Genomic DNA, 24,195 nt, shown 5'->3' with positions numbered 1-24,195 from the left:
GATAGTGGCAGAAATAATGTTGAAGCTGACAATAAGACAGTTATTTCATGTGCAGGGGCACAATCTCAGCACTAGGTAACCCCAACTATTTATTTCACTACTAAAGGCCGGATGCACGATATTCATGCACTTAGCGGGGTGGGGGTCGGGGGGCGGGGGGTGTCTCAGCCCAACCTGCGCTCTCTCACAGTCCAGGAGCCCTCAGGGGATGTCCAACTGCCGCAGAGGCAGGAGAGGTTCCCGCCACTGCTGGCGAGCCACTGCTGGCGAGCCACTGCTGCACTTGCCAGCTGTGAGCCCGGCTTCTGGCTTACCAATGCTCCCCCTATGGCAGCCCAATGACCACCAAGAGGCATCTCCTGTGGTAAGCATCTGCCCCCTGGTGGTGTGCATCATAACGACTGGTCGTTTGGTCAATTTTCATATTAGCCTTTTATTATATTGGACAGGACAGAAATTCCCCTAAGCCAGTGGTCGGCAAACCATGGCTCACAAGCCACATGCAACTCACGAGCCGCGGTTTGCTGCTCTGTTGACTAATGAGTTTGCCAACCACTGGACTAGACTAAATGTTACCATATAGTTGGAAGCTGTGAGGATTAGGCAATTGTGGCATATTGTGTGCAAAGAGGTAAAGGGTAGTGTGACAGTAGTCGGCAAACTCATTAGTCAACAGAGCATCAAACTGCGGCTTACGAGCCGCAGTTTGCCGACCATGCCCTAAGCTATAAAACTAGGCATCAACGATTTTTTAAAAAGGATTCTTGGCACAATTATTAACTACAAATACATCCCTATCCTTGTCTTTTTGGGTATCCAGAGGGCAGCTAAGGATCTGAATGCTGCGATGTCTCACAAAGGCTCTGGCCTATACATACTGTGCACAGGGTGAATCTAAGAGAAAAAAGAAATGAAACCACCAGTAATGAGGTAACAATCCTCCTCCCACTGAAGAGCTGGATAACCATAAAACTCTGAAGTGTTCCAAGTAAAAATTTTAAATGTTTTAATAAATCTTAAAGTTTTCTTCAGGGAAGAAAACCTTCCCCTTTAAAAACACCTATTTTGTGTTCAAAGGGGAAATGTGAAAACACCAACACTATAAAGTATGATACTTTCTGTTATTTGTTTCTCTGAGTAGGAACAAATAACATGAAAGGAGGACAAGTTATGGCCTTTAAGAATTACTGGTAAACTGTCAGGTTCTGGGGATGAGATTCCCACTGCTATCCTAAAAGAACTACAAGAAGTTCTCTATCTCAGTGTTTCAGAGTATTTGATTCATGTGAAAATATTCCTTTTCTTATTTAGGACTATTACTTTTGATTATGATTACAAACTAAAATAAATGTTCTTGCTTCAGAATCATCTAAGCTGTCTACCTGTTTTAAAGTCATCAATCCCCATGTTCCCTGATCCTTGGATTCACCATTCCAAATGAAGAGGATAATGGGGAACCTTTTCACTAGTATCTCAGAAAGAATGCTCAGTATCATGACATAACTGTGCCAACAACAAGATCATTCAATATCACTGGAATCAACTTGGTCTAAAGTTTTTAAGTCTTGCAATTCTTAAACTAGAGCAAAGCTCATTTAGCTTTATGTGACCTGTATTAACTTGCCAACCCCACCATTATAAACACTTTTCTTTTGGCAGAGCCTCACAATGTGCTTAAGTGCAGGTTATCCCTTCTTTAGGTCATTAACAATCAGTAAGTCCAGCTGTGACAACCCCAAAGGGCTTCTCACTATAAATGTTCATCAACTCAAACACTCCAAACTTGGTACTCAGTTACCAGTATCAGGTTAAGGCGGGTCTTCAACTCATTTGAAATTTTTTTAATCTCTTCAAGAATTTTTAAAATGTCTTCTAATCAGTATAAGTCAAGCATTTAATGAAGTTCCAACTTGTTATATTTAGTTCCATTTGTCAGTCATCTCTTTCTTCAGATAGTCTCAAAAAATTCAACAACTAAATGAGCTTGATTTCTGCTTTCTGATATTCTAAACTCTCTCAAATGAGAGCAAGAAGGATTCCTTTATGTTTGAATTTATAGGTAATTTCCCTATTAATAAATACTGTTATTTCCCTTTTGGATGTCCATCTGAATGGCAACAGTCTCACTGATCGAAGAGAAGAAATATATTCTATCCTGTGACTCTGCCAGTGGCCTCCCCAGGTTCCTCCTCTAGTGCCACATTCACAGAAATGAGCCCCAAAGGATAAGAGCTCAGTCACAACTCTGTCACCAGAGTTTCTGTTCACTTACCTGCAATACTTCCCAATCACCTGAACCACCTGTCTCAAAACTGTAACTCAAGAGTAAAAGAGCACCAGGACCAGAGAGGCACAAAATGGGGCTTCCAGCAATTGGCAACCCCAAGGGCAGCCCCTCCCCCCCACCTAGTGCCATTTCTCACTTCAGCCTTACCTCGCTGGGTCTGGGTAAATTGGGTGCTCTCTGGATCCTGCTCCATCATAACGGGATAATGAAATGAGGGAAGACTCCAGCAGCCTCCTAGCAGAGATTAAAAAAATGGCAATAATCCCTGTCAATTACCAACTCAGAGGTCATTCATTAAGGAAAATGGGGGGAAAGATAAATAACATCCCCCTTTGCAGCTAGCTAACACCTGCTATCTGGGATCACACCCTTCCTGCAAGTACTTAGAGACATAAATAAGTGAAGAGCTACAGAGCTCCTACACTGGATATGGCCACTGTATTGTGTAGAACTGCTCTTCAGTGAAAAATGAACAAGTGCTTCAGAGACATGATCTTATTTCTATTTGCAGTACCTCCAGGTGACAAATAGATTAGGATCAACACATGAGGGGGAAATTAGGCATACTAGAGATTATCCTGTAGTGCCAACATTTATCTTGGTGTTCAGCACCTCCATTTCATCCTAATCCACATCACCTTATCTTCTACTCATCTATTCTGCTCATACCCTTTTTTGTAAGAAAGAATGTCTGGGACTCTTTTAACAACTGACAAAAATTGCTAATTATATAATCATAAGTTCATCTGATCATATGTGATACACAGATTTTATTGAGCACTCTTTTTGATGCAATACTTCCCAATCACCTGAACCACCTGTCTCAAAACTGTAACTCAAGAGTAAAAGAGCACCAGCACCTGGGAAGTTAGGCATTACTGTATATACACGAGAATACTGGGCTGTGTGCCACACAGCTATTCAGTGATAGCACTAAGATTCCAGTGAAGGTCTGTCAACTCCAAAATGCTTCAAACCACTATGCTATAGTGCAGGACCTTCTGGGCTCCAGGCAGGTAAAAGTGAGTATGTATCCACTGTGATTCCAAGCTAGAATGTGGGCTCAGTATTGGTGGACCTGACTGTTTATTAAGAGTAGTCAGAAATCTGGACTTTTGCATAAAATCTCCTGTTAAATTTTAGCTAAAAGTTTTCCCTTTTTTGTACAACACAGGCCAGTTAAAAACACATCTGATAAACATGGCCATGGGCCCCCCAGTCTGCCATGTCTGCCACACTGTTTCCCAATTCAAATGTGCCTTGGCAGTCAATCAGGCTCCTGACATGGGACACGTTCCTAAGGAAATGGTCTCAGCAAGAAATGCACATTGCTCTTCTCAGGCAGCATTTTGCTCTCTGGGAACAGGTCTCTGGCTCCCTGCCAGACTCTTTAAAGCAGATCTGCAGAATAAGGACAGCAGCTACCAATCTTTTACAATTGAGTTAATTCAATTCATTGTTATTAAAACCAGCTGGCTTTAGCTATAGTCATGTGTGGTCACTTTATCCCAGCAACTGGCTTGTGGAAGCATTTTCTCTAACAGCCTGGAGAAGAGGTACAGCAGAGGCCCTGTCAACCTAGCTTGCTACCTTTCCCACCCAGGAAAACCAACTGTTAAATGATGTTTCCTACCTAGTCTAGGCCTATAATCCCCACACTTAAAACACTTTAAACCAGTGGTCGCCAACCTTTCGGACCTCACGGACCACCGATTGGCGACTGATGCTTTAAACCAGGGGTGGGCAAACTTTTTGACTCGAGGGCCACAATGGGTTCTTAAACTGGACCGGAGGGCCAGAACAAAAGCATGGATGGAGTGTTTGTGTGAACTAATATAAATTCAAAGTAAAGGAGCGGAGGGGAGAGCAAGAGAACCCTCCGCTCTTTCGGCTCCGCGGGCCGGATAGAACAGCCGAACGGGCCGGATCCGGCCCGCGGGCCGTAGTTTGCCCACGGCTGCTTTAAACCATTCTACCAGTGAAGAGAGAATACAATTTAAGGATGAGGAAGAGAAGACAATAATAAAATATATCTTGCCCAGCAGGTGTGGCTCAGTAGATTGAGCATCATCCCATGTATCAAGAGTCACTGGTTCAATTCCAGTCAGGGCACATGCCTGGGTTTCAGGCTCAATCCCCAGTAGGGTGCGAGCAGGAGGCAACCGACTGATCTATCTCTCTCTTCATCTCCCTTCCTCATTCTCTAAAATCAATAAAAATATATTTTAAAATAAATAAAAATAAAATACATCTCTCTGGTTGAAAACCTGAATCCTCATATGATATCACTGTTTACAGCAGCAGAAATAGTGTTTCAATTCTAAGACATACTTTTCTCCCCACATTTACTGTATTTGAAGTTGGAATGCTTCTTATAATAGTGTGACACAGTTTAATTAGCAGGGCTGTTTTTCTTTCACAAGGGCACATAAAACTACAGCATGTCTTTGAGTCCTGAAATACAGAATGTGAGAGGAAGGGGTACCGAGAGGTACATAGACTGGAGAAAAAAAGGAAAGTGAAATTATGAGAATAGTATTCAGGGCATTTATGCCATCTTAAATAAATAATACTTACTAATTACTAATAAATTAGTTCTATAGGAATAGGGTGAATGGAAGCAAGATCTGGGAGCAGCTGACTGCCCTGGAACACCCAGAAGCTTCTTCCATCCCAAAGGACTCTGGAGTTTAGTTCTGAACATCACTGAGCCCTGTTGTGTTATCCTATAAATGGCAGCTTAGGAAGCAGAGGCCCTTTGGCAAGGAGCACCCTCCAGAGTGACCAACATTTATCCTGAAGTATTTCTGCCTAGAAAATGATCCTGCTAAGTTAGAAAGCCAATCTGACCCTTTACTATGCCAAGGAGTGAGTGTATTAAGAGAGATGAGATGACTTTTTAGGAATCCTATAAAGGAGAGTCTTGAACTAGAAGAGTTGAATTAGATTATTTCATTTTTAATGATTCCATTTTATAATCCTGCAAAGTCTACTTTCCACCCTAACTTCCAGCTTAACTAAAAGACTTCTTTAAATCAGAGTAAAATCAAAATGTTAAGCTTTGTCTCTGGGGAGTCCCTGATGAGGTTCTTTTGGAACATGCATCCCCTGTGCCTACTTACTACAGATCTGTTGGCACCATTTGCTCCCCAAGCAATACAGTGGACTGGCAAGTCATATATATGTGACATTTTAACTGCTAATACATGAAATCAGGAGAGCCAATTACTATGACTAGCACATACCCCTCACCCCCACATAGCACTGATGAAACATTAAATTCTCTACAGCTACAACATAAGAACTATCTTGAGGAATAAAAAATACTTTTCCAATTGGTGTTGAATAAAGAAAGAGTTTGTAGACAAGTAAATATCACAACTCCTAGGAATGCCAAAGAAAGAGATTTCTCTCCTACAGTTAGCTTTTTGCAAAGAACCTTCAATATCCTAAAACCAACAAACATGTTCAGATCTTCTCCAATCACTGGAAACAACTGCCAGAACTCAGTGACCTAAAATGAAAAGCCTGCGCCTAGAAGCTAAGATGTCACTGGTGCCCATGATATAATTTCCCAGCCTGGCTTTGAAGTCTGGGTGACATCTGCTATTTCAGTTCAGGGGAGCTAAACCCAAACTAATAGCACCCCTCTACGTAGGAAATAAAACCCGAATTCCTCAGCTTGGCACTCAAAGCTGTAAAGCCAAATTTCTCATTCCTTCTGGATATACTGTATACTCTAGCTCAGTGGTTTTCAAAGTTTTTGGTTTCAGAACTCCATTAACAGTCTTAAAAATTATTGAGGACCCCCTGGAAGAGCTTTTGTTTATAGGGTTTTATCTACTAACTAGAGGCCTGGTGCACGAATTTGTGCACCAGTGGGGTCCCTCAGACTAGCCTGCAGGATCGGGCCAAAATTGGCTCTCCAACATCCCCTGAGGGGTCCCAGATTGCAAGAGGGCACAGGCCACGCCGAGGGATCCCACCGGTGCACATATGGGGCCTGGGAGGGACCGCGGCAGGGCTCCAGGGTGTGTCCAGCCCATCTCACCCAGTCCCAATTAGCTAGACCCCATCAGCAAGCTAACCTACCAGTCAGAGCATCTGCCCCCCGGTGGTCAGTGCACAGCAGTTGAGTGGCCTTAGCATGTCATTAGCATATTACACTTTGATTGGTTGAACAGCCGACTGGACGACTGAACACTTAGCATAGTAGGCTTTTATTATATAGGATATTGACTATATTTAAAATTAAAACAAAAAAATTTAATACACAAACACACAGTTCATTAGCGAACATACTAATAATCTCATTACATGGTCATGTAGCCTCTAGAGAACTCCACTGAACACTCATGAAAGAATGAAAAGTGAAAAAGAAAGAACAGCATTTCAGTTATGACTTAAGAGATCCCTGGCCACTCTTTGGGAACCATTGCTCTAGCTCAGTGGTCAGCAAACTGCGGCTCGTGAGCCACGGTTTGCCGCTCTGTTGACTAATGAGTTTGACGACCACTGACCTAGACTCTCGATTCCAATAATTACAGGCTGCTGTTGTTCCTTGTGATTAAGCCCCTACCAGTGGTCGGCAAACTCATTAGTCAACAGAGCGGCAAACCGCAGCTCGCGAGCCGCAGTATGCCGACCACTGCTCTAGCTAAACTAAACACCCTCACTGTCTATTTATGTACTTTGCTTAGCCATTTCTTCTTTCTGGAAAGTTCTTCCCCCTCTCTACCTGTAAAAATCCTTCACAGCTCAAATACCTGACTCTGCCAGCCAGAAGTTAACCCTCTCTTCCCCAATACTCCATTACAGGCGTCCTCAAACTACGGCCCGCAGGCCACATGCGGCCCACCGAGAACATTTATCCAGCCCGCCGGGTGCCGCTGCCTGTCCTGCTTAGCAGCCGACTCGTCCCGGGCCCGCAGTGCGCACAGGAATTTGTTCATAGTTTTTTTTTTAAACTATAGTCCGGCCTTCCAACGGTCTTAGGGACAGTGAACTGGCCCCCTGTTTAAAAAGTTTGAGGACCCCTGCTCCATTACATTTTGAAACCTCTCTTAAAAGGCCTTTTTCTCAAGTCACCTTGTACTGCAGTTACTTGTGTCTGATCTCTGTTGCTGGACCACACACTACATGAAAGCAGGTACTGGGTCCAAGTCACCTTTTTATCTTCATAAAATTCACATCCTAATTAACACATAATAGGAGACCAGTAGATACCTAAGATAATAAATCAACAGGCCCAAGTAGATTTGGAAGAATAAGCAGACATCAATTACCCTGTGACTTTCATAGGTTGCTAGATGTCCAAAAACTCACACTGAAATTCCTGAAGGAACAAATAATTTTCAGAAATTATTTATATCATCCTTCATCCCTTTGGTCATTTAAGGTTAAAGTGTTGACATAGTTGTCCTGATAAACGCAGCACAGCCTGGTCCCTGGGTGGCTTATCCTATCTATACTAATAAAAGGGTAATATGCTAATTAGACTGGATAGACCTAGATGTCCGGAACTCCTTCAGGACAAAGCCACGGTGGCTGCGAAAGCCGAGCGAGGGCAGGCAGCCATGGCGGCCCACAGTGGCAGCAGCAGTGGGGTGATGGGGGCAGCGCCTTCCCCTGATAGGCTCAGTTCCAGGGTCCTGGTCCCAGGAGCAGCAAGCCCGGCTTCTGGTTGAGCCACACTCCCCGCCCCACCCCCACTGTTGCCCCTGCTCAGCCAGAAGCCGGACTCGTGGCTGGCAAGCACAGTGGAGGTGGCAGGAGCTTCTCCCGCCTCCAAGGCAGGCGGGCAGTAAGGAGCAAGGGGTCCTGAACTGCGAGAGGAATGTCTGAATTCCAGCTTAGGCCCAATCCCCGGGGAGTCCTGGACTGTAAGAGGGCACAGGCTGGGCTGAGCCTCTCCTTCCCCCGCCGCCCCCGTACATGAATTTCATGCACCGGGCCTCTAGTCCTATATAATAAAAGGCTAATATGCAAATTGTCCCCTCAACCTGGAGTTTGACTAGGGGGTGGGGCTGGGCGGCCAACTGCCCACAGCCCCTCCCCAGGCCGGCCCTGCCACAAATCAGCCCACCCCCACACCGATCAGGGGCAGGGCTGGCCAGCCAACCTCCCACCCTCCCCACCCTCAGCCGGCCCACCCAATTGGCCCCAATAGGGGCAAGCTGGCCGGACCCCAACCATGCACGAATTCGTGCACCAGGCCTCTAGTTAAATCATAAAGTCAGAGGCTGGCTACTTGCCTGGGAAACTACCACTGATACTCCTGGACAGTGTATTGCCAAAAGAGACCCCACAAGAGAAAGAGGGCAATGTTTTCAGGGGGACGAAGGAGCAGGAGGCCACAGAAACCAGGATGCACTCTTGCCTTCTTCACTTCTGAATCCTGCTCTAAAAGCTCCAGATCTCTGCCTTGGTGCATGCCTGGGCTGGGAAATGACAAGCCCTAATTCTTTGTAAAAAATAATTGTGTGTTCTGAAACGACACCTCTATTATGATTTTCAAATTGACATCTCTGCTTTAAAGCGGAGGCATCAGAACCTCCCCATTTCACACACTGGCAATTATCACTTAAGTTATCCAACGATAGGTACTCATCTGATCGCTGCAGGGCCCCCCAGTTTCTATGGGGTGTACTTGTAAGCACATGGTGCAGTTGCCAGCAGAGCCTGGCAGGCAATCCCTGCCCCTTGCTGTGAGGTAGACCAAGGCAAGGTGGCACTCCTAAAAGGCTAATATCCTCAGGAAAAAGCCAGATATACTACAGAAAGAACTCACAACCCACACTGAGTGGATCGGCCTTATTTTACTATCATCAAGCACAAACAATGTGCTACACCAGAAAAGCTTTAAAGCAAGCATGTCAAACTAGCGGCCGCCGGCAAGTTTGACATGCTTGCTTTAAAGTATCTTTACAAAACATTAATGTATCCCTCTGTGTAATGAGCAATAGATGGTAAAACATTAGAGCACAACATAATCACATACCAAAAGGGAAGCAGCTGAAAAGAGAATTCTTATGCAGTGTGCAAATGTGTATCTAGCTATACAAAAATCTTGTCTGAAAAGCCAGCCAGATCCTTCTGAGAACATCTGACCTTCTGCTGTTTGGTGGGTAGTTATTTTCATCAACTGTAAAATGATTGGTTGGTAGTATACTTAGCTCTTTTATATCCTCAACACATTGCACTATAGATATGAAACTTCATTCTATAATAAAAAAATTCGCTTTTGTCAGCATATGAACTCAAATGTCCAAGGTCATCTATATAGATATGTTTACTTTGCCTCCAAATCCATTTTCTCTGGGAGAATTGGGTGGTCTGCTCACTGACCACAGACTTTTTTTTCAACTAGGAATTTAGATCAGAGGCTTTTCACTAAAGATTGAGTAAGTATATCAATGACAAGTTCCACAGGTATTTCTGATACTCACATGCACACATCCCCCCCACAAACAGCAGCTGTGATGTACAGGCTTAGACTTTAATTAAGAGGCAGTGAATCCTGATTGACTGCCCCCTCCCAATCAAGAAGAGATTTACAGAATCAATAATCCTGAATTCTCAGGTAATTTTGTTCAGAATAGACATTCCAAAACAGTCTACCTCTAGGCCCACTAATTCAATAAGACTACATTGGTAGAATCATTTGTTGTTCAGTAACAGCAAACCTGTACATTCCCTCTTAAGATTATTTTTCACATTCATGTTCCTGACCTAAAATTGAAAAAACCCTCAACCAAGGACATTTGCTCTTAAGTGACAGGCTTCTGACCCTGGTATATTGCAAACACTATATAATATGAAGCAAAACTTTAAAGCCAACATCAGGTAGGCAAAGAGTTAAGTCAATGAAGCCTTACAAGAATGAGAAAAAAGCAATGCAGGAGAAACCAAGATGGCGGCATAGGTAAGCACCTAAACTGCTGCCTCGCACAACAATTTCAAAACCACAACTAAGCCGAAACCGGTTTGGCTCAGTGGATAGAGCGTCAACCTGTGGACTGAAAGGTCCCGGGTTCGATTCCGGTCAAGGGCATGTACCTTGGTTGTGGGCACATCCCCAGTAGGAGATGTGCAAGAGGCAGCTGATCGATGTTTCTCTCTCATCAATGTTTCTAGCTCTCTATCCCTCTCCCTTCCTCTCTGTAAAATATCAATAAAATATATTAAAAAAACAAAAACAAAAAACTACAACTAAAAGACAAAACGGACACCATCTAGAACCACAGGAAAGCTGGCTGAGTGGAAATTCTACAACTAGAAGGAAAGAGAAAAGCTCACAGAGAATTGGAGGTATGGCAAAGGGTCTTTGTGCGCGCAGAGAGGAAGGGCGGCTGAGAGCCTGGCTGACTTTCTCTGGCGGAAGGGGGAAGAAAGCCCCCAACAGCACTGAACCCCAGTTCTGACTGCACTGAACCCCAGTCCCGGGCGAAACCCCATGGACCCAGGCTCATACAGGGGGAGTCTGGACTGTCAGGTAGAGAGAAAGGCACCCGGAGACTCGGAGACCCGGGGGAGCCCCGGCAGGCAGGGGTCTGGAGGTGCGCGCGCCAATGTGCACAAAGGCTGCGGAGGTTGCCACAGGCTTTCCCTAGCAGAAGGGAGTCGGAAGCTCCTGATTGCACTGAACCCCAGTTCTGACTGCACTGAACCCACGTTCCAGGCAAGCCCCTGGGGACCCACGCTCTTGTGGGGGGAATCTGGACTCTCGGGTGGAGACTTGGGAGCCGGGGAAGGCAGAGGTCTGGAGGCGCACACGCGCAAGGGCAAGGCTGACTGGAAGCCAAGACTGTCTGCTCCGCCCTGAAACTCCACCCCATCCAAGCTGAGCACAGAGGCTATTGCAATTAGGCAAGTCTAATCCTATAAGGCTGTCTCCAGCACCGAACTTCTTCCAGCGTAGACACAGCTGATCCTTACAGCCAACTGGCCTGGAGGTCAATTCCTCCCAGTGATACCAACAACAATCAAGACTTAACTACAACAAGGCTGTACACACAGTCCACAAAGGGGTGCACCAAGAGTATCCACCTCAGGTTAACTGGGGAGGCCGATCCACTGGGCCATATAGGAAACCTAGCACACAAATCTACCCTACCAACTCAGGGAAGCAGTGAAAATGCGGCGTCAAAGAAACAGATCACAAACGAAAGAAATGGAGGAAAACAAACGACTGGATATAGAATTCAAAACCATGGTTATAAGGCTTTTCAAGAATATCCTAGAAAAGGCCGATAAATATAACGAGACCCTCGAAGATATGAAAAAGGACCAACTAGAAATTAAACATACACTGACTGAAATAAAAAATATTATACAGAGACCCAACAACAGACTAGAGGAACACAAGAATCAAATCAAAGAATTGAAATACAAAGAAGCAAAAAACACTCAACCGAAAAAGCAAAAATAAAAAAAAATCCAAAAAGTTGAAGATAGTGTAAGAAGCCTCTGGGACAACTTCAAATGTACCAACATCAGAATTATGGGGGTGCCAGAAGAAGAGAGAGAGCAAGATACTGAAAACCTATTTGAAGAAATAATGACTGAAAACTTCCCCCACCTGGTGAAAGAAATAGACTTACAAGTCCAGGAAGCCCACAGAACCCCAAACAAAAGGAATCCAAAGAGGACCACACCAAGACACATCATAATTAAAATGCCAAGAGCAAAAGACAAAGAGAGAATCTTAAAAGCAGCAAGAGAAAAAGTTAATTACCTACAAGGGAGCACCCATACGATTGTCAGCTGATTTCTCAACAGAAACTATGCAGGCCAGACAGAAGTGGCAAGAAATTTTCAAAGTGATGAATAGCAAGAACCTACAACCAAGATTACTCTACCCAGCAAAGCTATCATTCAGAATTGAAGGGCAGATAAAGAGCTTCACAGATAAGAAAAAGCTAAGGGAGTTCATCACCGCCAAACCAGTATTATATGAAATGCTGAAAGGTATTCTTAAAGAAGAGGAAGAAGAAAAAAGTAAAGATAAAAATTATGAACAACAAATACATATCTATCAACAAGTGAACCTAAAAACCAAGTGAATTAAAAACCTGAGGAACAGAATAATCTGGTGAATATAATAGAATCAGGGGCATAGAAAGGGAGTGGACTGATAATTCTCAGGGGAAAAGGGGTATGGGGGGGTTCAGGAAGAGACTGGACAAAAATCATACACCTATGGATGAGGACAGTGCGGGGGAGGTAAGGGCAGAAGGTGGGGTGGGAACCGGGTGGAGGGGAGCTATGGGGGGGAAAAGGAGAAACAATTGTAATAATCTGAATAAAATTAAAAAAAAAAAAAAAAGCAATGCAGTGGGCTGTGGCATTTACTAGTATTAACCACTAGAGGCTCAGTGCACGAATTACTGCATGGGTGCAGTCCCTAGGCCTGGCCTGCGATCAAAGCATGAGCGTCTGGCATGGAAGGGCAGGTCAGCAGACCTCTGGGCCCTGGGCAGCACCTGGGCCCCCTGCTCCACCATCCCGCCATGGCCCCACTCTCAGGGCTAGCAGCACCTCCACTGCCGCCCGCTGCCAGCACCGCATCGGCAATGTCCGCCATGTTCCGTACTGCCCCCTGGTGGTCAGCGCACGTCATAGCGGTAAGTTGAACTGTCGAACTCCCAGTCTCCCAGTCAAATGACCGCCCAAGGGGACAATTTGCATAATGGGCTTTTATTGTATAGGACAGACAAAGAAGCAGCCTTCCTGGCTCATGTCTGTTTAAGTAATGAGGTTTCTGGAATCTACAGAAATAGACTCCAGCTGAGACCCCCAAACAACCCATTATTAGCCCTTGAGCTAAAACCAAACTCAGAGTATACCCACTTTTCTTATACCCTGGGTTCATTCTGAACTGCTTCTCTTAGTGACATCTGATTTTCACTACTTCACCTCTGGGGGTTTACTTGCCCTTTCAGCCTGTTCCTGACTTCAGCAACCTTCTTGATTCCATTTGGACTCAGCATTTGACTCCAGACATGAAATAATTTCTCCACCATTTCCCTCTGTCTAGACAACATGAAATTGTCATAAATGACACCTAAAGTACAATTAGTAGTGAAACTGCAATTTCCACTCTCCTCCCCCATTCCCCAAAGAATCATATCCCAAAAGAATCACACATTAACATCCTCCAGCATGTCAATCAATACCACCCAGAAGATTAACTCTGTGGAGCCTGGAAGCCATTTAATTCCCAGCATGCTAAATATTTATTCATTTCCCCCCTCTACTATAATTAGAAAGTAAATTAAGTTCTTTTCACTAGCACTAATGGTTATAATCTCAGAGATCTGGATGCCTGCTGAATGGATACCTGTGTAAAAAGTCCTCAAAGCCCTAACCAGTTTTGCCCAGTGGTTAAAGTCTTGTTTGATGTTTTGCTTTGGTGGCCAAGGTTCCTTTGAGTACAGCTGTGATTACTTCAGCCTGTGGACTGAAGGGTTGCAGGTTCAATTTCCAATCAAGGGCACGTACTTGGGATGGAGGTTCGATCCCAGGCCTTGGTAGGGGCACATGCAGGAAGTAACCAATCGATGTGTCTCACATTGATGTGTTTCTTTCTCTCTCTCCCTTCCTTCCTTCCACTCTCTCTAAAGAGCAATGGAAACAGATGAGGATTGTTTAAAAGTCTGCTGGAGAGGCCACATGAAGAAAGGAAGCCTTGAGACATTAAGAGGGAAAAAGGCTTCATTGTCCCAACTGAACTTCCAAATGACTCTAAGACAGACCCCAAGCAAGACCAACAGAACTTCCCAACGGAGCCCAGTCTACCCAAAGAACAATGAAAGATAATAAACTTTTTTTTAAGTCACTAAGTTTTGTTGTGTGGTTTGTTATACATCAACAGATAAAGGAAATAGTTCCTGTTCTTGTAGAACTTTCGAGCTGGTCACAACAGTGAAACTAAGTCCATGAAGTTAGCTTACAAGCCTAAAGTAATCACAGCTGTACTCAAAAGAATCTTGGCCACCAAAGCAAAACATCAAACAAGACATTTGGAAACAGACCTTGAACAATAAAACTCAGTGCAAACTTGCTCACAGTTGTCGGTCCAAAGCATGAGATCTTGGTATTGGTCAGGAGGGTAAATGTGAATTTAGAAAGACTTGCTACTCTTTCCTCTCCATCCCAATCAGGCTCTCCATCTTTCTGAAACACTTCTGCCCTGCATGCAGAAGGTAGCACTAGAATTTGGGAAATTAAAGCTATCTGTGCTCCCTTCCTTATCACAATGTAAGACCAGTTTTTTTGCACAAATCACTCACTACAAAGGAGTGCAGGAAAAATGAAGATAATATCCCATTCCCTTGTTATAGATCAAACTACTTTTGTGTTATTCAACTTTCTAAAATAGAACCTTAGTGTGTCTGCAGTAAGTGACTAATGGAAGTAACCTGTACCAGCCCTACCTCAATAGCCATTTGTTATCCTCCCTTTACAAGGCACCTCATATTCTTATGTACTCAGTTTACTCCAATTTTAAATGGTGAGATTTCAGATACCCCATGGAGACTGACATCCAAAAAATGATACTAAGAAAGAAAATAACCTGCAGGGAATATGTCATGGCAAAATAAGAGATTTTCTGTTTTTGTTTTATTTTATTATTATTATTATTATTATTTTTTTGGAGCAAAGTAATAATGGAAAAAGAGAATGCATTTCTTGGTGGTCGCCAACAAGTGGTCCGTGGACCACTGGTGGTCTGTGAGGTCCGAAAGGTAGGCAACCACTGGTTTAACTTATTTAATCCTCACACACACTTTTAAAAAAATCCTCACCCAAGTATATGTTTATTGACTTTACGGGGGCGGGGGGGGGGGGGAGATGAAGGAGAGAGAGAGAGAGAATCACAAAAGTGAGAGAGAAACACTGATGGGCTGTGCCCCTTCAACTCCCCGATATGCACCCAGACCAGGGATCGAACCCACAACCCAGGTATATACCCCACCTGGGAATCGAACCTGCAGCCCTTTTGGTACATGAGATGATGCTCCAACCAACCGAGCAACTGGGACAGTCCAAATACACAATTTTACAATTGAGGAAGTTGAGGTTTAGAGAGGCTACTTAACCTGCCCGAGGTTACACAACAGAGCCAGATGAATGAATAAAGAAAACGTGGTATAGTCCTAGCTGGTTTGGCTCAGTGGATAGAGCGTCTGTCTGCGGACTGAAGGGTCCCGGGTTCAATTCCAGTCAAGGGCACATACCTAGGTTGCAGGCTAGGTACATGTGGGAGGCAACCAATCAATGTGTCTCTCTCACATTGATGTTTCTCTCTCTCTCTCTGTCTCTCCCTCTCCCTTCCACTCTCAAAAAAAAAAAAAAAAAAAGAAAGAAAATCCTGTCATATGATACAACATAGTTCATGAACCTTGAGAACATTATACTAAGTGAAATAAGCCAATCACAAAAAGACATGGGCACGATTCCACTTATACGAAGTATCTAAAGTAATCAAACTCATAGAAAAAGAAAACAGAATGGTGGTTGCCAGGGGACAGGGGCAGGAAAACGAATTGTTCAATGAATACAGTGTTTCACTAATGCAAAAAGCAAAAGTTCTAGAGATCTGTTGTACAACTATATGTATATACTTAATAATACTGTACATTTAAAAATTGTTAAGAGGGTAAATTTGTTTTGTTTTTAAATTACACACACAAAAAATAATGTAGTCCATGGACCTGCCTTATGCATGCGCGGCTGTCGGGCAAGCTGTCGGGATGGGGCTAGGCATGCAGCCTGTTTTCTTTGACCTGGACAACAAGCTCATTAACATGGCCCCAGCAAGTAGAAAAGGTAGTAAAGCCCTTACAATCAAAATACCATTACAAAAAAAGAGGCTGAAATCATTTATGACAAAGTTCAAGTTAAACTCAGCAAGGAATGTTTCCATCTTCACAATACATGCATTACTGACCTGAAGACTTCACTACTGGGAAGAAGCAATTCAAGAAACAAAGGGTGGTGTAGCCAATAGGAAATTGGCTAAAGAATATTATTTTCTGTGGAAATCTACACACTTACAGAATATGACTCTAGCAGAAGATGTCTAAGCCATGCTCACTGAACTTCGAAAGAAAGTCTGCCTTTTATTAACAAATGGAGACAGACAGACCCAAAGGAAGAAGATAGAAGTCTGTGCCTGTCAGTCCTGTTTTGATGCTACTATTGTGGGTGGAGAACAGAAAGAAGAGAAACCAGCCCTTCCATATTTTATTACTGCTGTTATCTCCTTGGAGTATAGCCTGGGACTGTGTGATGGTTGGTGACACACTAGAAATTGATACAGAAGGAGGCCTCAATGCAGAGCTGAAAGCAACAGTCTGGACAAATAAAGATGGAATAGTGCCACTGAAGTCATCGCCCATGCCACATTACATGGTTTCTTCTGAGCTACAGTTTTCTGCTCTCTTACAAAATACAGACTGCAAAGTCAGTATGTCAGCTTAAAGCAAATAAAAGGGCAGGGTTATGTACTTTACAGGATTTGAACTAAGAAAAGTTAAGGCATTCCATATACTATGACCCAGAATAATTTACTTATGATTTAATAGCCAACAAACAATTGACTGGTATTTATATCTGGAAATCTAGAATAAATTAATGTTACTTTTAGTAGTGTGATTGAGAAAACTTGAATGTATTATTTGTTATTAAAAATATATTATCTGGCCGAAACCGGTTTGGCTCAGTGGATAGAGCGTCGGCCTGCGGACTGAAGGGTCCCAGGTTCGATTCTGGTCAAGGGCATGTACCTTGGTTGCGGGCACATCCCCAGTGGGAGGTATGCAGGAGGCAGCTGGTCGATGTTTCTCTCTCATCGATGTTTCTAGCTCTCTATCCCTCTCCCTTCCTCTCTGTAAAAAATCAATAAAATATATTTAAAAAAATATAGATAGATATATATATATATTATCTGTAACTTGAAGTTTAAAAATTAGTTTTATTAATCTTTTAGCATCTTGAATACAAGAAGATACCAAGCAGGATCATTTATTCATGGGTGCACAAATACAGGTTTTATGAACTGGCTTAAAAATAAGATTATTTTAAAAAAATAGACATTTTAAAATATATATAATAGAAGTTTACCAGAGCAACTGGATCTGGTTAATATGAAATATGTACTATGTCACATGCAAATCAAGGCATTTCATAATGAGATTATTTTGTATATTTTTGAAAATATATATACCACTTTTTGCCTACTTTAAATGTATACTTTCTTTCATGAATTTAATTTTCCTGCATTATCTTTGGGGGGAGAGGGCCTCCAATTTTCCCATGGTGTAAACATGACAAATAAATTCCTCCAGAAAAAAAAAAAATATATCTGTTAAAATCAGCATGTCGTACTTCTTTTCCAAGACATTACCACATCTCTCCAGAGTGAGCTTGTAGTTTCCTGTTAGTCTTTCCCTCTTACGGAAGTATTTTTACTATCTTTTCCCAGGCACACAATGGAGTTGAGGGGACTAGACTGCCTTGATGAAGATAAGCCACAAAAAGTCATTTTCCTTTTGTAGATACATCAGAGTGGAACTGACTTGATACAGCCTAACCAGGCACCTCTACCCCTACCTCCATCTATTCTCTGACTGAATAGTTTCACCCATATGATGAAAGCTAATAGAAAATTAGGTTTTGCTATGAACCATTTTCAGGGTGCCATTTAAATATTTGACTGGTTCTTCTTGATGTTACCATCTGCCTTAAATCTCCTGTTCTTCAGATTTGGGGAAATATATTATTGCTTCACAAATTTCTGTATCCAATTCAGGGTTCACTTTGAACTTACTAATTAATTACTCCATTGCAAAGAATCTTGTGATTAGAAAAATTTCTCTGGATAGTCTCATGATTTCACCAATTTTAGAGTAAAATATTTAATTAAGGAAACAAGAAATAATAACTTGGGTTGTTTTTTGGTAGGGTGTTTTTTAAAAAAACTTTTGAATAAAAAACTATCAAAGTAAAATAATAGACTCTGTTAGGATTTGTATGACTTTTTCAAGTATCCTATTATTCTGTTACTTAGATTCTAGATTATGCCTCTCCATGAACCTATTTCTTTAGCCAATTGTTTCCTGACTACTGCCAGGAACAGAATTTTCTGCCATTGTACAAAAGCCCTGTTGTGTTTACTTCTCTTGATTTTTAAAAATGTAACTGTGCCATTGACTGTCCCAAGGCTGCTATAAAGCTAAACATTTGTGAACAGAGTATGTTTGTGTGTAGTTCCAGGTATGGTACACATGTGACCTCAATAATATTTTAGCTACTTAAAAATTGTTAAGTTGGAGGATCTCGATAAAAAAAAAAATTATGGCCGAAACCGGTTTGGCTCAGTGGATAGAGCGTCGGCCTGCGGACTGAAAGGTCCCGGGTTCGATTCCGGTCAAGGGCATGTACCTTGGTTGCGGGCACATCCCCGGTGGGAGGTGTGCAGGAGGCAGCTGATCGATGTTTCTCTCTCATCGATGTTTCCGGCTCTCTATCTCTCTCCCTTCCTCTCTGTGAAATATCAATAAAATATGTTTAAAAAAAAAAATTATGTGCACAATTTCTCTAATAGATGATCTGTGATACTGAGGGTTTGTCCTTTAAGCTATCCCACAGATACATGAAGGCAGCATCACATCATTGCCCTAACTGGAAAAGGCTTATCACTCGTAGATCACAGTGGCAGATCTCAACAACATAGTTCCTAGGATGTTAAGTGAGAAGTTCTTCAACAAAAGTGACCTGGGGAATGGGAAGTTAAATAATTGTGTTTCTCTGTCTTCACAGTTTGTATTCTGTACAGTATAGTAATGCAATATTACTTTCCATCTACACCTGTCCTCAGGGAAGGACTTTGTGGTTTTCTAACTTCTGAATGGAATGTTACAGAAGATATTGAGAAACCTTGGAATAGATGTATGGTTTTATTAATGTTTTTGCTTTAGAATAATATTCCTTAAGCCCTAGCTGGTGTGGCTCAGTGGATAGAGCATCGGCCTGCGGACTGAAAGGTCCTAGGTTCCATTCCAGTCAAGGGCATGTACCGTGGTTGCAGGCACATCCCCAGTAGGAGGTGTGCAGGAGGCAGCTGATCGATGTTTCTCCCTCATCGATGTTTCTAACTCCCTATCCCTCTCCCTTCCTCTCTATAAAAAAATCAATAAAATATGTATTTTTAAAAAGAATAATATTCCTTAAAATTAAAAAGGAAAAACAAAAGGAAAAGAAAAAAATGCAAATGGGTTTTATTTGCCATCAGAACAAAGAAAATAAATATAAGCTATTTTGCTGAGGCGAAATGATCCAAGGTGATAGCAGGGAGATAGAGGAAAACTGAGAAATGTATATGGACATGTGTAGGGGAGGAAAAAGTAAAAGAGACAAAACGTTTGACACTCAAACCCTCTGATGTAGCAAAGGAAAGGGGCACAATGTTATTAACAAGCTGCAATTCTCTTTCTATAACAAGGCCATACTTTCAGTCTTTTATTCCTTTATCATAACAATTTCCTACTCCTGCTCTAAATTGACTTCATTTTCTAGCAGGTGACACTCAAATCAAGCATCCTTTTCACTGGAACCCACCCCTCTGTCCAAGACATTCTTCTCACAGGGAGAGATGCAAGCATTCTTCTCTAATATTTTATTTCACATAGTTCATTATTAAAGGATGGTTAATCTCTGACATAACAGAGATCTGCTCACTAAAGTGCACCCTAGCCAGCAAAGAGCTTGGCACCTCCACTTTCCCTCTTTGGAAACAGAGGAGGAGTTTATTAATTGTTGCTATTAAAAAGTCAGGCAGCTTCTCCGTTGAGGGGGCTGTCAGCATGTCAGCCTCCAGCAGGAGGACAGCCCCTTGCGGATGAATTGGGCAGGATGCAATGGGTACAGGAGAGGGTATTGCAATGTCCAGTGCCTCCCCCTGGTGGAGCCAAATGATAGGGCATCCAGGAGATTCTTGCTTACACATAAACATCAACACTTTTTGCTTGAACTAATGGAATGGTAACCAACATAAAATTGGAATTAAGTAAAGTCAGCCCCGTGCAGGCTAAGTTACAAAAAAAGTCCAGGCCTTGAATAAAGGGATAACTACTCAACTCCTGCTTATTGTTATTTCAGGGAGTGCAAGCCAGATCCTTCCATGTTTTCCAATAGAATCCAGAAATCTGTATTTGTGTGGAGAAAAACTGAAATTTCAGAAACCTTATGAGGGCCAAACAAACATACCTGAAGGTTGTTTTGCACTCTCTGGGCTAACGTAACAGGCCCACACACCAAAGCCAAATTTGTGCACATGGAAACGTTTTCAGGAATACTACTCCCAAGAAGGATGTACTGGATTCTCCCTCTACCCATAAAGATATAACAAACCCAAGAGGATGAAGGGAAGTTACCTGCACAGCTCTACTGAGCTGGGACTAATTACAATAAGCAAAATATATTATGAAAACAAAACTCCATACACCTGATGTTATTGTCTTAGCAAAACCTCCAACGCACCCTTTAGAGCACTATAAATAAATACAGTAGAGAGGGAGATCTGAAGGGGAAGAATGAGTACATGGGAAACTACTCCCAATGTATTTGCAGCACACATATGGATCCCACTGTTTTCCCTGTAGCACTCCAACACTCTGAGCTGACAGAAGTGATTACATCTTTTCCAGTTCTCAGTGCATATACAGAGCACACAGCCTGTTCTACACCATTTTGCTTCAAAGAGAGGGATGATGGGGGATAATTTAGATCAGCCTAACAGGCACTAATTTGACCTGAAGTTGGGGAAGGGCTGCCTGTCAGGCATACTGCCCTGGAGGACCTAGAGGTGCACATTCTCCCCAGCTTACAAACAATTCCCCAGACCAGTGGTCAGCAAACTGCAGCTCGCAAGCCACATGCGGCTTGCGAGCCGCTGCTTGCCGCTCTGTTGACTAATGAGTTTGCCGACCACTGCCCCAGACAAATATAGGAAACAAGAAACTCTTTATGCACTTACTAGTATGCCTGCTCTTAACCATCAAAATAGTCTTTCAAGCCCTAACCGGTTTGGCTCAGTGGATAGAGCGTCAGCCTGCGGACTCAACGGTCCCAGGTTCGATTCCGGTCAAGGGCATGTACCTTGGTTAGGGGCACATCCCCAGTAGGGGGTGTGCAGGAGGCGGCTGATTGATGTTTCTCTCTCATCAATGTTTCTTTCTAACTCTCTCCCCCCTCCCTTCCTCTCTATAAAAAAATCAATAAAGCCGAAACCGGTTTGGCTCAGTGGATAGAGCGTCAGCCTGCAGACTGAAGGTCCCGGGTTCGATTCCGGTCAAGGGCATGTACCTTGGTTGCGGGCACATCCTCAGTGGGAGGTGTGCAGGAGGCAGCTGATCGATGTTTCTCTCTCATCGATGTTTCTAGCTCTCTATCCCTCTCCCTTCCTCTCTGTAAAATATCAATAAAATATATTTTTTAAAAAAATCAATAAAATATATTATTTTTAAAATAGTCTTTCAAGAGCTAATACTTTGGCTCAGTGGATAGAGCATAGGCCTGCGGACCAAAGGGCCCTGGGTTCAATTCCAGCCAAGGGCACACCGTACTTTGGTTGCAGGCTCCTCCCTGGCCTGGGCCCTGGTTGGGGCGCATGCAGGAGGCAACTAATCTATGTCTTTCTCTCATATCGATGTTTTTCTCTGTCTCTCCCTCTCTCTCCCACTCTCTCTAAAAGATCAATGGAAAAATATTTTCAGGTGAGGCCAATACTTAGAACATCTTGTCCAAAGTAGAGGGAAAGGAGCCCCCTAACCTAGTTCTTCTGGGCCCTCATTATCAGACCTTCTATTACTATCGCACCTAACTCTCTTCCAAATCACGTCCACATAAAGCAGGGATTGGTAAACCACTGCCTGTCAGCCAGATCTGGCCTGCTGCCTGTTTTTGCACAGCCCACAAGCTAAGAATGGTTTTTATATTTTTAAATCGCTAAAAAAAAGTCAAAAGTAGACTATTTCATGACATGTGAAAATTATAGGAAAATAACATGTGTCCATAAATAAAAGTTTTGTTGGAACACAGCCACACTCATTCATTTACATATTGTCTATGGCTGCTTTCATGCTACAATGGCAAAGTTCAATATTGCAACAGAGACTGTATAACCTACAAAGCCTAAAATATTTACTATCTTGTCCTTCACAGAAAAACTTTGCCAACCCTTAGAGAGGATATAAGTAGGGATTACACAGAGTTCAAAAAGGCTCAGGTTGGGCAGATGAGCAGTAAAGGTGAAAAAGATTAACCACAATGATACCTCTCTATTCTACCCTATCCTCACTCTCATATTGCCAAAGAGAGAAATGAGTTTTCTAAATACTCCTGAAGACAAATAAATCAAATATCTAACTATTACTGACTTATCGTGGGGGAAGAGATATCTGGATTCTCCCAATCATTTAACAAAACCCAGAAGACTATATGTGGCCCAAAGTCAGTAAGCAGAGAATGCCATAAATGAAGCCAACTTGTTATATCTCCCTCATATTAGGCTGTTGAGAAGAAAAATACACAAACACCTCCAGGTGGCAGATATTCAGAATTACTAAAACATAAGTAAGTCCTTCTCAATCTTGAAGAGCACAGTCCTGAAAAAAACCCAGTGCTAGAATTTACTGCTGAGAACCTTAAAATCTTATGGGAAAAGAAAAAAACCCCCACAGCATTAGGAGTCCCAAATCTATGAAATTATGAATACCTATAAAATTACGTTCACTAAAATAAATAGAAAATGGCACTTTACACATCTTAAATGAATAAGAATGAATACTATACAATTAACCTTCATTTATCATTAACAATATTCATCCTCTTTGGCCCCATCAACTGTGCCTCTAAAAGTTCATCCTCTCTAGAAACACCTGCACAAGTACACAAGGTACTGCAGCATTGTTTGTGAAAGCAAAAAACAGAAACAACCCAGATCCTACCAACAGAGAACACGTTTAATTATGGTGCATCCAACTGTAGAAACACTACACAATTGTTAATATAACAGATCTAGATAGATCAACATGGAAAAATGTCCAATATAGTAACTGAAATGTGTAAATAAATGATGGACAGAAGATTTAGTATGATAGATCCCATTTTTACAAATAAAGGAAAAAATTCTGGCGTTAACACAAATTGTTAACAGTGGTTAACACTGTTGAGGACATTCAGTTTATATATCACACATTTCTGTAATGTTTGGATTCTTGAATTTGTATTAATGTTGTAAGCAGAAAAAACAGGCACCTCAAATTTTCTATTTATGACCCCTTGCTCACTGTAAATTTCTCAGCCTCTTCCTTCTGAACAGTTTCAGTAACATGCCATCATGGTTGGAGAGGTGGCAGGGCTTTGTTGCAAATATGCTACTAAGAGGCTTTATTCTATTTACTAGAGGCCCGGTGCACGAAATTCATGCTTTGGGGGGGGGGGGGTCCTCTCATCCCAGCCTGCACCCGCTCCAATCCGGGACCCCTCGGGGGATGTCTGACTGCCAGTTGAGGCCCAATTCCCGGGATCAGGCCGAAACTGGCAGTCGGACATCCCTCTCACAATATGGGACCACTGGCTCCTAAATGCTCACCTGCCTGCCTGCCTGATCATCCCTAACTGGCCCCCCTGCCAGCCTGATCACTCCTAACCGCCTCTGCCTGCCAGCCTGATTGCCAGCCTGATCGCCCTTAACTGCCCCCCTCCCCTTGCAGGCCTGGTTGCCCCTAACTGCCCCCCCCTCCGCTGGCCTGGTCGCCCCACACAGCCTGCTGTTCAATCATTTGGTTGTCCCTCACTAACCCCCTGCCAGCCTGGTCGCCCCACACAGCCTGCTGTTC

General features: G+C 42.8%; 1 protein-coding gene and 1 pseudogene across 7 annotated transcripts in view; one reads left to right on the top strand and one right to left on the bottom strand.

Annotated features, from left to right (window-relative positions):
- AMBRA1 (autophagy and beclin 1 regulator 1) overlaps positions 1–24,195 on the bottom strand; it is a 179,654-nt gene that overhangs the window by 110,888 nt on the left and 44,571 nt on the right. For 2 of the 6 annotated variants that reach the window (XM_080643224.1, XM_080643227.1), the window contains one exon: positions 2,435–2,521. The exons of the other annotated variants lie outside the window; for them this stretch is intronic. In XM_080643224.1, coding sequence (XP_080499350.1) covers positions 2,435–2,521 — 87 coding nt within the window. The remainder of the gene's footprint in view (positions 1–2,434; positions 2,522–24,195) is intronic. 6 annotated transcript variants of the gene reach the window in all.
- LOC308234819 (N-acylneuraminate-9-phosphatase-like) lies at positions 16,045–16,774 on the top strand (annotated as a pseudogene). The gene has a single exon. The product of its transcript is annotated as an N-acylneuraminate-9-phosphatase-like (transcript).

The sequence above is a fragment of the Plecotus auritus genome, assembly GCF_963455305.1.
Source record: "Plecotus auritus genome assembly, chromosome: 9".
Taxonomy (NCBI): domain Eukaryota; kingdom Metazoa; phylum Chordata; class Mammalia; order Chiroptera; family Vespertilionidae; genus Plecotus; species Plecotus auritus.
Note: the sequence above shows the minus strand (reverse complement) of the source record. Positions and strands in the feature narration are given on the sequence as shown.